The 17383-nt window shown below is 35.0% G+C and overlaps 1 protein-coding gene across 4 annotated transcripts in view; it reads left to right on the top strand.

Annotated features, from left to right (window-relative positions):
• Positions 1–14659, top strand: part of PDLIM5 (PDZ and LIM domain 5) — a 139850-nt gene extending 125191 nt beyond the window's left edge. For all 4 annotated transcript variants that reach the window (XM_087935911.1, XM_087935910.1, XM_087935912.1 and 1 more), the window contains 5 exons: positions 1736–1892; positions 5465–5645; positions 6751–6871; positions 9727–9842; positions 11280–14659. In XM_087935911.1, the coding sequence (XP_087792037.1) occupies positions 1736–1892; positions 5465–5645; positions 6751–6871; positions 9727–9842; positions 11280–11369 (665 nt within the window). In that variant the 3' untranslated portion in view covers positions 11370–14659. The remainder of the gene's footprint in view (positions 1–1735; positions 1893–5464; positions 5646–6750; positions 6872–9726; positions 9843–11279) is intronic.
• Positions 14660–17383: the final 2724 nt, after the last annotated feature.

Genomic DNA, 17383 nt, shown 5'->3' on the forward strand with positions numbered 1-17383 from the left:
TCTCTCTAGGGGATGAGACCCGCAGTGTTCCCTATCTCCCAGCTCTGATGGGTCTGGTAGATGTGACTGGCAAATACGGTCCGTCAGATAACTTGGTCCCAAGCCATGAAAGGCTTAGTTAACAATACTCCATGATTACTATGGAAATGTCTTCAGACTGTGCGGCTCAATGGCCTTGAAACTAAGTAAACCACCCCGCTACAGTCGGCAATGTCTAGCAGAGTAAAACCCGCAGGGACTCCTTTACATTCGCTTTACTTTATTTCTTTGTACTAGCTAGCAGTAGTTATGTAGTGTTCCCAATAAGATATTTTTTCCAGATCCTCTGTAGAGATGAGAAAGTCTGGACTTGGACTTCTTTTGCATACAAAGTATTTCTACTTCTACTGATGTTCTTTACTTTGAATTATTTTTGTATTATGTTCATTTATTAACCCTCTTGTATGTTATGGTTATCTGCCAGTAATTCAGCATTTCAGACATGGTTGACTTTTACCCTGCTTTTTTTGTTGAAATCCTTTGTTGCTTGTTCTTTAATTTCCCTTTTAGCTGCATGCAATGTTGTGTGGATTTTTTAAAATTCACTGGGATGTTCCCAAGGGTAAAAGCACTATTTTCAAAGTACACAATCCTTATGTGAAGATCCTCTTTGAAGGAATTTATTTCTGATGCATATTTCAAATATCCCACCACTTAGGATTTCTTTTTAGTGTACTACAAAGGGAAAAGTATGATTAGTTCTTTGCCTGCTAATGAATACATTTTCTTATTTGCTTCATGTAATTGTCCAGCTGAGATAGAATAAAGTTTATTTAATAAGCCTTTCTAGAATTAGAATTAGACAATTCTGGATAAACTGTTTAATGGGAGTTAGCCTTTAAAGTCAAAGTAATGCAGATTTACTAGAATACTTTAATATGCTAGAAATCTCTTACCAATTACAGTTTTTTTTTTAAAAAAATGAATTCCTTTGTCCATTTTGAAGGACATTTTTGCAATACAACTAGACTTTAAACTCCATTCAGAAATGTAGTCTTTATATACTTTTTTTTAAAAAAAAGTTCAGTTATATTCCAAAGAATATGTTCAGTCTTGAATCTTATTTTTTTTTTAATTTCCTTTTTTTCTTATGATTATGTCATGTACGTCTTGGACATGAGATTCTAGAGAACCAAAGAATGAATGTTTAAATTATGTTAATTATAAAATACAGAGGGTCTTAGAGGATACAGATAACCCGGATACATGATAGTCTGGTCTCAAGTCCAGGTATGGGGTGAGAACCCTCATAGGAAACAAGGAATTCCTGTCAAGGAATAATTTATATCACAGTCATGAAAATAAGCGTTTCAGCATTATCTCTCTGCCAAGGATTTGAGGTTCTTTTTAACCTGAGAGATTGTGAATCAAGCACATCACAGTTTATTTGCATCTCTTGGTTTGTCGTTTTGAAAGCATCTCTGTTCCATAAAGGGCATTCATGCATATGCAGAAGCAACCAGAAACAACTTTAAAAATGGTCACAAAAGTCTTGCAAAAGATGTGCTTGAATTCATCACTCAAAGATGCTCACAGGTGCTAAGTGAAGCAAATCGTTTGAATGCTAGATATATCCCTAATGATTGCATACTTATTTATATCAATATATTTCTTTCTGCATTTATATACTAAAACATTGGGGTTGCTAGCATTTCTCCTTGTAAGCTCAGTTTTGTCCCATTTCGATTCATGGCAGCTGGAAGTGGATGGATTTCCAACAATAATACAACCTCTGGTGAGAAAGCTGCAGCTGCACCTCTGCAAACCAATGAAGATACTTTGGTTCAGAGAGCAGAGCATATTCCAGCAGGCAAGCGGACTCCAATGTGTGCTCAGTGCAATCAAGTCATCAGGTTGGTACTATTTTCTATATACATGATTGTTGACGGCACCTCTTATTCTACAAGGAACTTGTATATGAGTAATTGTAACTCATTGATTGAAACTACTTCAGTGCTATTCTTGAGTTGAACTCTTGAACATACTGATTTCATAATACAACAAATAAATGCTACTTAATAAGGTTCATACAATATGGTCAGTAAAATGAATACATGCTTCCATTTGGAACATAACAGAAAGCTGAAGAAGTATCCATTTTGGTCCACTAAAAATTGTGCAAGCATGTGAATTCTTACTGGTTATCATAATTGTCTCAATCATCGAATCCAGAATTGTTTTATTGAGTATTGATTGGTATAATATCAAGCTTATGGCTTATATGGGCATATTATTAGAAGTGGATGTTCACACAGGGTCAGAAAGTAAAAGAAAAGACAAGTAAGAAGGTTATATAGAATCACCTGGCATTCTTATAAAGATTATATCATGTTGTTTCCCTACTGCTGCAGTACAATACTTTGGGAAGCTTATGATAGCCTTCAGCTTTTGGGGTTCAGGTTTTAGTATAATTACAGTTCATGCCCTTTGAGGCAGTATTACCTGCGAAAAGGTAAGAACTGGATCAAGTGACATTCCACAGCACACCTGTGTTGCAGCCAAACGCATTGTACACCTGGTTACTTTACACTAATGCATGAAATAACCATGATGTACAAGTCCCCCAAATTTAAGATAGAGTATCTTATAACTTTTTAATTAATATCCTTAAATTATTGATACATTTATCTAAAAGTTACCACACTTTTTTGCAATCTTATTACAGGCTCTCGTTCTATTTTGCAATATCTAGATCTGGTTTTTCCTGTGTATTATATCTGAAATGTTTGTAGTAAAATTCTAATAGATTGCTATGTGCAACAGCTGAAAAGTCTCAGAATATCATTGAATTAAATAATTAAACTTGTCAACTTAGAATCTTGGTATTGATATATTTCTGCATCATTTACATGAAAGGGATTTTTTTTTTAAAAAAAGTATGAATTTCTTTAAATTCTTTTTCTCCCTAACTAAAGAAATTTTCTTCATGATAAATGAGAAATTAAAGTGCAATTTAACTGTCAAAAGAAATGGAAAACTCTTGGGAAAATATACTTAAGATAAAGTTGCATTTTTATCATGCCTTCATGAACCTTTAAAATCATGACAGCTTCTGGTAATAGATCAGCTACTTTGTACTTACTTAATAGTCCCAAAAGTGCTTTTTCAAGAGACAACTGGACTTTCTGGCTTTTCTTTGAATATGTTTCGCTTCTCATCCAAGAAGCTTCTTCAGCTCTGAGAGAGAGTGAGAGAGAGAACTGAAGAAGCTTCTTGGATGAGAAGCGAAATGTCTTCAAAGAAAAACCAGAAAGACCAGTTGCCTCTTGAAAAAGCACCTTTGGGACAACCATGACCTGGAGGACTGAAAATCTTCATAGACATTTGCTTACTTAATAGTATAAAAAACACCAATTTAAGCAACCGTTTTCCAAAGAATATGGATTTTCTATATATACCTTTTCACTCATTGTCTTGCATAAATATTAACAGTTCCAGCAGATGACCTCTACAGAAGAATTTTTTCCCAGCTATGGAAGCACATCCGTGACTTAACTCAATATTTTACTTTCCATTGACGTAGTCATAGTTGGCTACCTCAGACTACAAAAAAGCTATGCATTTATGCATTTCATCCAAATATTTTCATTCATGAAACAGAACGTTGACTTGATTTACATAAATTTCATATTTAAAAGGATTACTGCTGATGCTGTCCATCTTTGCTTGGAATATAAATCTAGTTGATGCTTTTCTGTCAACTATACTATGTTTTCTTGCCCACGTGTGATTTCCACTGAGTTCATGCACAATATTTACAATAAAATCATTGAAAAAAATTCTATGTTCACTTCCTCAATGGTAGTCTCAGCTGCAGAATTTATTGATTCATTCAAAATTTGAAATACTGGAAATAATAATTTGCTTTTTCCACACTGGAGCTTTACTCCTCTTCAGGTATAAGCTTCAAAATATTAAGATTCTGAAATGGCTGAAGAAAATTAAAGCACACCAAGTTCAAATATTCTCTGCTAAATGTAGCTGGTGGTATCAAAATACTTAGTCGTCCTTCCGAGTTCCTATTATGTTTTCTTCCAAGACTGTACTTTTAGTGCAGACAATTGGAAACTTGATCCTAAGTAGGGCCAGAAGTCCTACTCAGACTTGGTGTTTTCTAATGAGCCTCATAAATTAGCCTGTGCTGTGAGAAGAGAGCAGTTTGTTATACATAAGGACTTAAATTGGATTTCTACATAGCTGAAAGAGCATTGATGTTAAAAGGTGCCTGTACAGAGGTTAGAGGGTATCGAGCAGGACCAGTTGTTCAGATAATCACAGAGCAACAAGGTTACCTGTAGAATTCAAGTGTCTGTATTTTTCAAATGATTTTTAAAGGTTCAAACATGGGGGGAAACACTGCTTTGTAATATTTGAGAAATAATTAACCTGTGTTTTATACATAGGCAGAATATAGTTCTACAGATGAAATGGCATGCATTCTTTTTTTTTGAAATTTTTAGAACAGAACAGGATAGAAGAGGAATAGAATAAAATTCTTTATTGGCCAAATGTGATTCAACATACAAGGAATTTGTCTTTGGTGCATATGCTGTCAATGTACATAAAAAGAAAAAAAATACATTCATCGAGAATCGTAAGATACAACACTTAGTGATAGTCATAGGTTACTAAATAAAACAATATAAATCGTAGAGATAGAAGCAACAAGGTTATTGTCATAAATGGGAGCAGATAGGTAATAGGAAGGATGAGAAGAATAATAGTAATACAGTCTTCGTAAATAGTTTGATAGTGTTATGGGAATTAGTTGTTTAGCAGAGTGATGGCATTTGGTTTAGCAGAGTGATGGCATTTTCACTTTGGTTGATTTAATTTTGCTTTTTGGTTTAGAGGAACTAAACAAAAACAATACATTCAAACCTTATGGTGAACATATCAGAGTATAAGAATTTTCTATCACATGTCTAGATGTATCTTGATAGAATTAGAAAGGTCTACCTTATTCTAGAAGCATTTTTTTGGGGGGGGGAATAAAATGTTTCATTTTAATTATATTAAAGCATAAGCTATTCCATTCCAAGGTGAAGCACATTGTGAAATCCGTATTTATTCCATTCTTGGATAATATATAGTGTACTTCAAATATCTCTTACATCACTTTTGGGTCTTCAGGATCTTATGTGCCAAAACTGGGTTTGTTTTTAGATGCTGTGCTTTTTTTCAGAATTTGTCTTTTAAGAGGTGAAAATATCCATTAATTGCTTACTTTGAATGATACCAAGACAAGTGCTTGTTAATGGAGTTAGTTGTACCTCGATATTTAAAAAAAATCCAGTAGAAGTTTTTTTTCTCTTTAGCAATAAATTTTGCCTTCTGCCTGCTGAAAGAAGATAGAAAGTAGATGTTCGATTGCATTTTATTAAACATGGAGTTTAAAATTAATGTTCATTTTTATTTGAAACAGAGGGCCTTTCCTCGTAGCATTGGGGAAGTCCTGGCACCCTGAAGAGTTCAATTGTGCTCATTGCAAAACTTCCATGGCTTATATTGGTTTTGTGGAAGAGAAGGGAGCATTTTACTGCGAGGGTTGCTATGAGAAGTTCTTTGCCCCAGAATGTGCCCGATGTCAGAGGAAGATACTTGGAGTAAGTAAGATGTCAATTTGTAATTAACATTATAGAGTAGATAACTCACATACTCAAACTAGCTGTTTCTGTAAATATTGATGCAGGAGCAATAAAATAATTCCTTAATCTCGGTTTCAAAATTAGAATTATCTTTAGAGTTGTGCATTGCCTTTCTCTAGTGTTTTCTCTTTCCAGAATATCCTATTGTATCTTAATCCCAGTCTCAGCACCTGGCTACTGTTCTCTGGGATTGGAAGCAACCTGGATCTGGTTAATACTTGAATGGAAAACACCAGGAATTCCAGAGCAATGGATAAGTCTGGAAAATAGAAAAACATCGTTGAAGGAGGCAATCACAAAACTACTATGATAATACTGACAGGAAAACTGCATAGATGTATCTGTAGAGCCACAAGGAGTTGAGTTTGAGAGTAACTTTATCAGAGGAGCTGTGATGACCCAGTGATTAGAATGCAGTATTGCAGGCTAATTCTGCCCACTGCCAGAAGTTTGATCCTGACCAGCCCATGATTGACTCAGCCTTCCATCCTTCCAAGGTTGGTAAAATGAGGACTCAGGTTGATGGGGGCAATACCCTGATGTTGTAAGCCACCCAGAGAGTGTTGTAAAGCACTGTGGGACAATGTATAAGTCTAAGTATATATTGCTAATGCTATGTAGTTTGGGAAAGGCTACACTGGATGTGAAAGCCAAAGTTTTAGCTTCAGCTCTTTTAAGAAGAGGTGAATAGACTCATTATGATTATCCTCAGAAGTTGAGGAGGGGATAATTTTTGAAATGTATCTTTCAATGTCAAGTGGAAAGCCTTTCCAGCATTTAAAAAGGTCTCAATTTCTAAAATACCGTCAATGAATGTTTTGGTATTTAAAGCACAAGGTGTCTAGGACTCATCCTTCTATCGGATTTTCAGTTCTTAGCTTTTCCTTGAATAGTAGCTGTAGAGTTGATAACATCAATGCTCAAAGCATGTATTTCCCAATTTTTATGCTTTTATGCTGTTCCAAAAATATACAGAAAAAGCTATCTAATTCAAATATTCAAGTACTCACACATAAATCCTGTTTGTGTGTTTTGCTTTGCTTTGCTTTGCTTTCTATGCTAGGAAGTAATAAATGCTTTGAAACAAAGCTGGCATGTCTCCTGCTTTGTGTGTGTGGCCTGTCACAAGCCCATTCGCAACAATATTTTCCATTTGGAAGATGGTGATCCTTACTGTGAGACAGGTGAGTGTTATCCATAGCAACCCAAATAAGGAAAATAAACAGGTGAGAAGACATTTATATTTAAAAAAAATACAGGGCTATTCTTTCCCTGCTGATGGGAATCTACCAATTCAGCTGATAATGTTTCTATTTTTAACATAACATTTGAAAACAGGTCAGTTTCATGCTACTAGTGGCATCTGAAGTGGGGCACATTCAACTTTTTTATTGTAAGATTTGTTTGTCTTTGTCTTTATTTGTTTAATAAAGAAACTTTTAATTAAAAATAAATAAATAAAGTGGGGCGGAGTGTCCCCCAGTTCATTTGAACTGAAATGCTGTTCTTGATTTGATAGAAAATATGAGGACAACTTAAAATTATTAAATCTGGAATTTAAAGTTAGGTAAACAAGTCATCAGGTATAGTGCTCTCTGTAGAAATGAAAATATTGGTGTGGGGGGGGGGGAGATCAACATATCTAAAATGGGACATTATGTATTTATGGAATTTCCCACAGCAATTTATTAGTCATTTACTGTATATAATGTATCTTGCTTTCATAGATTTTTTTTAAAAATAGTTATTGCTTGGGCTTGCTTTCCTATTTCATTTTTTCCTTTTTATTTTTTTATAGATAATTGTACTGTGTTCTTTTATTGCAGTCCTCTCTTTGTGAGGAAATTAATCACACTCTTTCTTGCTTGCAATTGAATAAGCAAAAACCAATGGACATCTTTCCTGGCAGAAGGCAATAATTGCTTCACAAATAAAACAGATGCCAGAAAGTTGTTAAATTTTTAAAAAAGTATAATACAGATAAAGGAGAATACGAGTGGTCCTCAACTTATGACCACAATCAAGCCCAACATTTCTGTTGCTAAGTGAGACATTTGCTAAGTGAGTTTTGCCCATTTTATGACCATTCTTGCCACAGCTGTTAAGTGAATCACTAAAGTTGATAAGTTAGTAATCTGGTTATTAAGTGAATCTGGCTTCCTCATCGACTGTGCTTGTCAGAAGTTCGTAAAGGGCAATCACATGACCTTTGGACACAGCAACAGCCGTAAATATGAACCAGTTTCCAAGCATCTGAATTTTGTTCACGTGATTGATCATGAGGATGCTACAAAGGTCATAGCTGTGAAAAATGGTCATTAAATCACTTTTCAGTGCCATTGTAACTTTGAATGGTCACTAAGTAAACTGTTGTGAGTCGAGGACTGTATTTGTAGTTCAGGGTTGAATGGTCTTTGATGCTGAGCTTTGTTGTTTACCTGCAGATGTTTCATTACCCAAACTAGGTAACTTCATCATTGGTAATAGGAAGTGGGGTTTAACCAGTGGTAGGATTCAAATAATTTAACAAACGGTTCACCCAGGGTCAGTAGGAGACATGCCCCATCCCTGTCCTCCAGCTCCACCACACATGGGACAAGCCTCCTGTGATGGATGGCCAACCTGACCCTGGGTGAACCGGTTGTTAAATTACCCCACCCCTGCTATCAAAGTAGATCCTGTTGCTGTGCTGCAATGGAGAAATGGGCATTGGACTGGTCAGCATGAGGGAAGGAGAAGGAGCAGGGAGAAGAAAGAGGGAAATTGTTGCCTGTTTCTCCATTGCAGTTCAGTGCCCAAAATCCACTTTGATTGCGGGAGGGAGGTATTTAACAATCGGTTTGCTTGAACCAGTCCGAACCGGCTGAATCCCTCCATTGGGTTTAACCCAGCTTTCACAACTTGAATGGAAGTAACAAAGCAATAACAAAAATAATTGAAGTATTCATCCCATGAGTTTTCGTGGAAGGTCCCTCTTCAGCTGGAATTTCAGGTGAAAAATCAAAGATACAAATTCAATGTCCACACTTGGAAATCATGCATCTCTGATCTGCCTTTCGTGGACTTTCCTTGCACAGATTATTTTAGGCTGCTGTTACCATGGTTAATGTAACAGGAGAAAAATCTTAAGACTATGTGTCTAGGGTTGAAAAGGAAAGAAAACAGAAGCTCTTCAGTCTGTTCTGGCTACTGTTCCATAGAAAGCTTGTAAACCTCTTAAAAGTCTAAGCAGGAGCCAAGTTAAACAGATCTACATTCATTTTCAGTATGATATTGTGAGATGAAAGAGCTTGTCAGATTTAAAATAAACATATTTGAATAATGTGTCATATCAAAGATAGCATACAAATTTGGCAAGCTCCTTGAGTTGATAAAGTACTTCTCATTTAACTTCAAGCATGGAGTTGGTAGCTGGAGAAATGGGTGTACTTGATTGTTTATATAAATCACCATCTATCTTAAATAAATTGTGCATAATTTTAATTTGGCCCCTTCACCTCTGCAATAAATAAGTTATTGGAATACATGCATACAATGTGTACTGAATACTAAAAAAAATGTACAAAATAGTCACATGGCTTAGGAAAGCCTTTGATAAATTCCGCCCTGCATGTGATTCTTTTATTATATCTATTACCATATGAATGGTATTTCATCTTGGTCCTTTTACAGAATCAAATTGTTTGATGCAAAAAGTTTATTTGGAAAATCACAGTGACCCTAATAATTCCCATATAGCTACTTCGCTGTGATTGTTATGCATCTTACCAAATCGGGACAGACATTGGAGAGCAGCAAAGAATTATCTATATTTTCTTTGCTGCCATCTGGTGGTGATAATTTAATTTTATACCCTTAATCAGATTGCCAAATAGCAAAATATTTAATCCTCCTACAAGGAATAGTAGCTTGTTAAACTTCAAAGAGAAAAAGTGTACAAAAATTTTGTCCACTGTTGTAGGCATACAGCATTTATTCTCTTGTAGATTTGCTGAAATTGCTGTTATTCTTTTAAGTGTCCACGTTATGTATTCTACAGATTATTATGCATTATTTGGTTCCATGTGCCATGGATGTGAGTTCCCTATTGAAGCTGGGGACAGATTTCTGGAAGCCTTGGGCCATACTTGGCACGATACCTGTTTTGTGTGCTCAGTAAGTATAAAAACCGTATTATGAATGTGCAGGAGGTGGAGAAGAGTGGAAAGATAAGAATAAGCCAAGCTGGCAGAGCAAAATATCCAGCATCTAGTCCAGCATTCTGTTCTCCACAGATTCTAATGAAAAGCCCACAAGCAGATCATGAATGTGACTGCAGCTTCTTGTTAACAAGAACATGAAGAAGTTCAAATGTGCAAGCAATAGTCATTTAAACAGAACTCCATTGTTTAGTTCATCAGGGATTATAATTGTTGCTACTCAGTTACTCACACTTTGTTCTTGTCCAGGCAACATGTAATGTGTTAGATGTTGGACTATTATTACAAAAGGGTTTAAAATTTCAGATGCTAATGAAAGCTTAGTATTTAGCATTGGTTATTCCTATATTATGTTCAACATTAGAAACAATTATTATCTTATTTCCAGGCCTATTCATGGTGCTAGTGTTGACTTTCAAAGACTAAAAAAATATAATGTAACACCTAGTGTTCCATTGCGGTCTTATTATTTGATGTTTATTATACAATTTTGTTAGATTTCTGTTTTACCATGTATCACTTTGGCATGACTGCAATTGTAAAATACAGTTTAGAAACATTTAATAGCAACAATCAGGAAAAGTAGTATAAAGATGGGGAAAACTATGCAAACATCAATAATAAACTCTCCTTTTTTATGACCCTGTAATCCCTTAATTTGGGATATAGCTGTGGCAACTGGATGGAGCTGAAAGTTTACTGGCCAGATGCCCTTTCTGACACCATGTGTAGTTTGCAGCAGATATATTTTCTTTTTGCCCCAACTGCCAGATGCTGGACCCACAGTGGTCCATAGCATGCCAGAAACAGAGCTACACAAACAAGCACAGACCCATTGGCGGGATGACGGCAGCACATGAAACCACGCTCCTTCTGGTCCATAGAAAAACCTCTTTCCTTGGGACCAATTCCTGGTGCCTAAAAGTTTGAGGGCCACTGCCCTAGAAGAGCAATATCTGCCACTACCTCAGATTGAACTCTCAACCTTTTGAGTGAGAGCTGAGTGTTTTCACACTAGACCACTGCCCCCACAGAAGTCAACAATATACTTAGAAAAAATTCTTTAAATGTGGAGCAAAATTCTGAATTCCTGATAGAGAATGAAAAATTGTTAGTGGCCATGGAACGTGGTTGATTCTAAGCCAGACAAAAGAAGAAGAAAACTTGAGAAGATGCTAGATTACAAAACTTGGATGTCAATATCAAGATCTGAACAAGAACATTTTGCATCACTTTTCTTGCAGATCCCATTTTTATGTAATAATTCACAATGACAAAAAGCAAAGAAATCTAGTTAGTTCAATAAGGCATTGAGTACTGAGATGACCTGTATTTTATGTATGTGTATAAAGTTTTAGAACACTGGCCTTTAATTAATTTTATGCTATTTCAGGTTTGCTGTGAGAGTTTGGAGGGCCAGACATTCTTCTCCAAGAAGGATAAGCCTCTATGCAAGAAACATGCTCACTCTGTGAACATCTGAAACATTAAAGGTTATTCCAACAAATGGGAGAAAAGAACATGGCTGGGTATTGGTTTTCAAGATGTATTTATATAAACTTTAAATTTGTAGAAGCAAAGACGTGGGAAGAAGTAGGGTTTATGACTTCACATGAAATAGAAAGAGGGATAACTAATTAGCTTTGCTCTGAGAGCTTTTGGTTGTGTTTCAGTTGTGAAGCTGAAATTTTCAATCCAGAATTTATTTCATGGGCACAAGGTTGGAAATGAATTAAAGTATATAATAAAAGATTGAAGCTAGATGTTTGTTGTTAATGAGAGTAAATCTAAAAAAAAGTGGAACGTTGCTGATTGGTTTTTATAATCAAGTAATACTCTGCCTTAATCCAATACTTTGTAGCAAATTTTGCATTATTATTTAAATGCCATAAGCGATAACAGCTTCTTGGATACTGCAGAAAGTAAAGAGGGTGGACCCTGATACCTAGCAAATTTAGAATTCGGTTTGTAGCTGCTTTCCAGGTAGGGACAAACATTTTGGTTAATTGATCAGTTCAGGTAGAATCCAGCTCTTTATCAAAGAAACATTTGTCAGTGAACTGAGAAGAGTAATCTTTATTAGGTCTCTTCTGACTTCCGACATCTTTGTGGGTCCAATTTTGCTTATTGGGGTTTCCAAATCCCTTTTGAAGGCAGAATTCTTATGCTTGTATTCTGCTCAATGAACTACTAGATATTTAGATTTTCTAAACTAAAGCTAGCAAATACGACTCCTGGCACAAAAGAGAGCACTAATGTTTTTTGAGAAAATTTGAAATAGTTATGTGTCCACATAATCCCTTTAATTCCCACAGGGCATACATTTGCCTTTTCCCTTTACTTTTATTTAATTTCAGAAATAATGCAGAAAAAAGTAAAATAAACTTTACTTATCAAGTATTGAAATAATCACTGAGATGAAAAGTTCTGTAAGTGTTCAGGAAGCATATGCACATTATCTTGAAATAATATCAGATAGTAAAAGAAGTCCAAGTAGTACACATAGATAGGATTGAAGTAAGATCAGATTTACATAAATTAAGTCCTTACTAATCATTTACATTGTGTGCACATAGCACTTATTTTGTTGTTGTAACATACAGAAAAAAGGTAGGGGATTTTAATTCCAGCTTTCTTAGATAATAAGCTGTGGTGGCGCAGTGGTTAGAATGTAGTACTACAGTCTAATTCTTCTGCCAGAAGTTTAGCAGTTCGAGTCTCACCAGGTTCAAGGTTGACTCAGCCTTCCATCCTTCCGAGATGGGTTAAATGAGGACCCAGATTGTTGGGGGCAATAGGCTGACTCTGTAAACTGCTTACAGAGGGCTGTAAAGCACTATGAAGCGGTATATAAGTCTAAGTACTATTGCTATAGTAAGTACTGAAGGTTTTTATTTTCTTTTATGGTTTGGTCATCAGCTGCTTTAATCATGTGTATGTAAAATACATACTGAATTATGTTGAAATGCTTGTTTGCTTCCTCTATGTGCATTTGTGTATGTATAAGTACATTTATGAACTAATTTTTCATCCTGTATATCTCAGCTCCTCTTTCGATAACAGTAGGGAGAAGAGACAAAAATAAAGACAACTGATAGCATAATATGTTCTTTAATACAAAGATTTAAAAGAATAAGTGGATAGGTTCCCAAATGAGCAAAACATTTAAATAAACTGTAAGTGTTCCATGAAGGCTGTGTCAAGGATCTTTATGAGGGTAGGAGAAAGGTCAAAATTTGCAAGATATGAACTTAGTGTCATGGTTCATGCTTCCCACTTTTGTGTGACATTGACACTTCACATAAATGGAATGGAGTTTGGGTCACATTGCTACACCTGCCATTTACAGCTGTTGATCTTGGGAATCCAGAGAGACATTGGCTGCTACTATTTTTTTGGAAATTCTAACCTTACTGAAGCATTAAACAAAGAAAAGCATAATTTGAATACATTAACATTTACAACTTGAAGCCCTCTTGTAGTCAAGTTGCCCTCCATAATATGTTTTCAGAATGGCCACGGGACTCCTAGTGGATGGTTTTGATGTGTACTATGGATCAGTGATAGCTGAACTATGATAATTTTGCATAATAATATTTCCATATTGGAACCAATTTAGAGTTCCCAAGTATTTACTAAAGAGAGGAGGATTATATTGAATTTTGTGTAAGTTGTGTCATGCGATGACATCACAAAGTAAAAGTATTCAATCAAGTAAAATTATTCAATAGTATTCATTCCAGTGTTGTAAGTATTCCAGCATTTTCATTTTACAAGCATGGAATAAATAGACTGGATCAGAGTTAGCCAAAATAGTCTATTATAACCAAAGGAATTTAAATTAACCATATTTAATTTAGATTCTGTTGTTTTTTTATGGATCTGTTCTAAGTCTGTATCTAGCCCATACATACGAGGTTTATTCTCTATTCCTATCTAGCCCATACATATGAGGTTTATTCTCTATTCCTTAACTTCTTTAGATTTTTTTCATTCATTAATAATTATGATTCATTCATATATAAATACCACATTTATGTATTGTAGGAGAAATATGGTTACCAATCAGCATTTCACAGGGCAAATTACAATTTGTAGAATAAGGTGACTTTGATTTAGTGGCAAATGTCCAGAATTTGAAAAGTTATTTTGCTCTGCATTCAGTAAATGCATAGCCTTCCCGTAACTGAGAATTTGGAGAACTGAAATTTCAGCCTCTGCCAGATTGAATAAGATTTGAGTTTGCTGCTGCTATTAAAAATGGAAAATAGGACACAGGAGGAGAGGGGGAGAGTTGAATGGATAGTTTATGAATACTTTCCATAGCTAATAAGCCACTTATTTTATAAGACAGGATTTATGAAAACCTATTTATGCAAGCTGTTGCATATTGTAATTAATTAGTACATCATTCTTTGTAAATAGACCAATGTCCCTCTGGTACAAGAGCTAAGTTAAAAATTAAAGATGATTTGGTCTTCATATCCTGATAACCAAGAGTTTTGGAGTGATTTTCAAAAAGCAAGATGAAGAAAGTTGGATTTGGTTATTCTGCATTTTTTGTGAAGTTAGTTTTGTTTCAATCCATTTATATCCTAATGATCTTGGTATCAGTTCTCATTTTATTGTATTGCTCTGTTTTAAAACTTTTCACCTTTGCTAAACACGTAACTGCTTCTATTGTCATTTGTCTATCAGTTCAGTTGTTGCAAAAAAGCCTATTCATTAACTTGATCAGATGTACACATCAATAAACATATCTGTGGAATTATATTTTCAATGTTTTGTTTTTATACCATCTCTGAGCTTAATACCATCACAGCAAAATGACCATATATCTTTACCTGTAACAAATTACAGGGAGTCCTTGATTTACAACAGTTCATTTAGTGACTGTTCGAAATTACAACAGCATTGAAAAAATAAGTTTTGACCATTTTTCACACTTAGGACCTTTGGGAGCATCCCCATGGTTACGTGATTTACATTCAGATGCTTGACAACTGACTTATAGTTATGACCACTGAGGTGTCCTGGGTTCATTTTGCGGTCCTCTACCAAGATGGAGAAGCCAGATTCACTTAAAAACTGCCACTAATTTAGCAACTGCATTCACTTAACAAATGTGGCAAGAAAAGTTGTAAAATGGAGCTTAGCAAATTTCTCACTTAGCAACATAAATTCTGGGTCAAGGACTGCCTGTATTTGGTATTTTTCTTTTTTTTTTCTTTCATCAGCAGGCAGAAAACAATAGCTGACAAAGTTGTGTGCAAAGATTGCCTGATGTTCTTTCCAAGCCAGAGACCATCAATAGGAACTGCAATTCTATCTTTTCCAATGAGGTTTATCTGATACTGTATTTAGCCTTAGCACAAAGCATTCTCTGATTTCACTTTACGATACTTAACCATCTATAGTAACGTGGTCAATTACTTCATGAGAACAGTAGCTCCTGGGATTCTAATGAGCTTGGTATTTTTTTCTCTAGGAGAATGTACTGTTGCTTTCAACCTTATTTGTCTAACGAAAAAGTAACACTGCACATGACTATAAAAAGCTAGAGGTTGTTTTACAGGAATCCAGCCTCTGTTGCAAGTGTTTAGGCTACTATGATGAGGAACGCAAGTCTATTTAAACAGTATATTAAACTCCAAAAGTAAAATTATTAAAGGCATCAAGACTAAGCTCAAAGCTTTGACAGCAGAGAGTATGTTTTTCTATCATTTTAGCAACAAGAAACAAAAATATTAATTAGAAAGTTAATCTAGAATAATATCTATACCTCTAAAGTAGGGCTGTCAAACTCCCGTCCCATGGCCCAGATGCATCACGCACTGGCGACGCCCATACCCGGTTTAGCAGGGGGGGGGGAGTCCCAATACGTCACGTGATGTGAGTTTGACCCCTGCCTTACAGCTAAATTTCAAAATGTAAGCCTTTCATTGTTTAACCCAAGGAAAAAAACCTTCCAGTCAGCTGACTGGTTTACTGTGTTAAGGGTCTTCAAAGCTTTTCTTACAGAACTTGGCATAAATTCCTTTATTCAATAAAACCTTCGTTTAGGGCAAAGTTTTAACTTTTCTGGGAATATTCATATCTGTCTTCAGATAAAGTCTTGGTAATATTAGAAATTCATTAAGATTTCATTATTTTCTAGTGTTAATTAGGAGTTACCAGAAATAGCATGATGAAAAAAATAATTAGAAGATTACACTTTACTAATGGCAAAGTAGAAGTGACCAAAAGATCATAGCTTTCACTAAAACCATTTAATAGAGTATTACAATTCCTCTAAGAAACTGTATGTTGTCATGGGACCTCTCAATCAATGGTATACTTTGTGCTATTTAAATTATGAAAGTGAAAAAAAAAAAACCCTGCCACTTCCTATCAAAGCTTCCAAAATAATTCCATTCTGAGAAGTCCTTGTCTTATACTTAGTACAGAAGTCTTGATTTTACAGTCAAAAATCAGCATGTAGTAAGTGTCCTGACCTATTTAGTTTTTTAGTTCATGAAGAAAAAATATTATTAAACCTGAATTATTTTGTATAATACACGATGTACTATAAATAAATTTTGGATGTTTCTTTCCCCGATCATACATCATAGTGAAGTTTTATTCATCCTTATTTCAATTTGAAAATCTTTAAATTTTCTTTAAACATTGTATATAATATTTTTAGAAAATGGTTCATTGGTTTAAAATGATTTAATACAGTTTATTCATTCAAATACTTGTTTTCATAGTTCTTCAAGAACTGAAACTGTTCTCCTCTGTATGATTATTCAAAATTGATCAGGTTTTACAGAGATCTAGCTATTAAAATAGGGCAGTACTGCCCCATTCCTCTTGGTTTGGCCTTTTGGTTATTTCACATGCATTATAATAATTTTAAAATGTCAAGTTAGTTAGAAACAAACCTGAAAATTCCCATAGATGTAAAATATAATCTGTGCATTAGTTCAGGAATGCCATGTCAATCAGATCAGGATTAGGTCTATAGTAGTTTATTTTGTTCATTTAGCTTCTCGAACAAACATTATCACTTCACTGAGATGGTGGGTACTTACAATACAGTAATAGGAAACAAACTCACAAGATAATAAGAGACTCACATGGGAAAGCTATTTAGGGAGAAAGTGTAAAGTCAATTAAACATTCACAGTTTTAGTTACATCCCAATTGATATTCTAGTCGTGGAACAAAGCTAAGCAAGCCATTGGAACTGACCAAGAGAAGTGCCTGTTTATACTGTAGAAAGTGAATGTTGATCTGTACTTATTGAATGCAATATCACTTAGAAAATAATAACTAGGATTGCAAAGCATTCAACTGGAACTTCATAAAGCCCAATGGTGCGAGTAAAGTTCCTCCTCCTCGAAGTATTAAAGCAGCTGTTCTCTCTGGAAGGTCAGCTCAGCTGCTTTGAAGATGTTTCCTGTTATCTGTACACATATACCTACGCTGTGCACTAGCGAAACCTCTTCACAGTCC

The sequence above is a fragment of the Pseudonaja textilis genome, chromosome 6 (genome assembly GCF_049901715.1).
Source record: "Pseudonaja textilis isolate UNSWEBS1 chromosome 6, rPseTex1.2, whole genome shotgun sequence".
Classification (NCBI taxonomy): Eukaryota; Metazoa; Chordata; class Lepidosauria; order Squamata; family Elapidae; genus Pseudonaja; species Pseudonaja textilis.